Here is a 370-nt window from a genome sequence, read left to right as displayed (position 1 = left end):
AATGCCGCTGCATATACTTGTATGTATATATCCATATGCAGATGTCTCTATCCAAGTCATTGAAAGGAAACATAGAAGCATATATCAGTCAGAAATGAACGTTTTGCTTCAGGAGCTCGTCGCGACCACGAGAAGTGCAAGGAGCAGCGAGAGGTCATCAACGAGAGGCTGGCAGAAAGACAGGCTAGTACAGAGACCTAGCGTTGGTTGTGTGGGGTCAGGTGGGGTGAGTTGTCAGTAGAGGTTGGACAGCTATGCCAAGGATGTGGATGGGAAGTGTGAGATGAAATGCATGACACATACACCTGACATATAACACTTAGTATAATGCGCCTCCTCTCGTCTCATCTCAGACTGCTTCTTCTTCACA

At 46.5% G+C, this 370-nt stretch overlaps 1 protein-coding gene across 1 annotated transcript in view; it reads left to right on the top strand.

The window, feature by feature from the left end:
• LOC119592698 (E3 ubiquitin-protein ligase CCNB1IP1-like) overlaps positions 1–370 on the top strand; it is a 3,566-nt gene that overhangs the window by 2,456 nt on the left and 740 nt on the right. The window contains 2 exon segments of the mRNA XM_037941619.1: positions 113–202; positions 242–243. Coding sequence (XP_037797547.1) covers positions 113–202; positions 242–243 — 92 coding nt within the window.

Source organism: Penaeus monodon, chromosome 30, assembly GCF_015228065.2.
Source record: "Penaeus monodon isolate SGIC_2016 chromosome 30, NSTDA_Pmon_1, whole genome shotgun sequence".
Lineage (NCBI taxonomy): Eukaryota > Metazoa > Arthropoda > Malacostraca > Decapoda > Penaeidae > Penaeus > Penaeus monodon.
The sequence above is the reverse complement of the archived record's forward strand: the minus strand, read 5'-3'. Positions and strand labels throughout refer to the sequence as shown.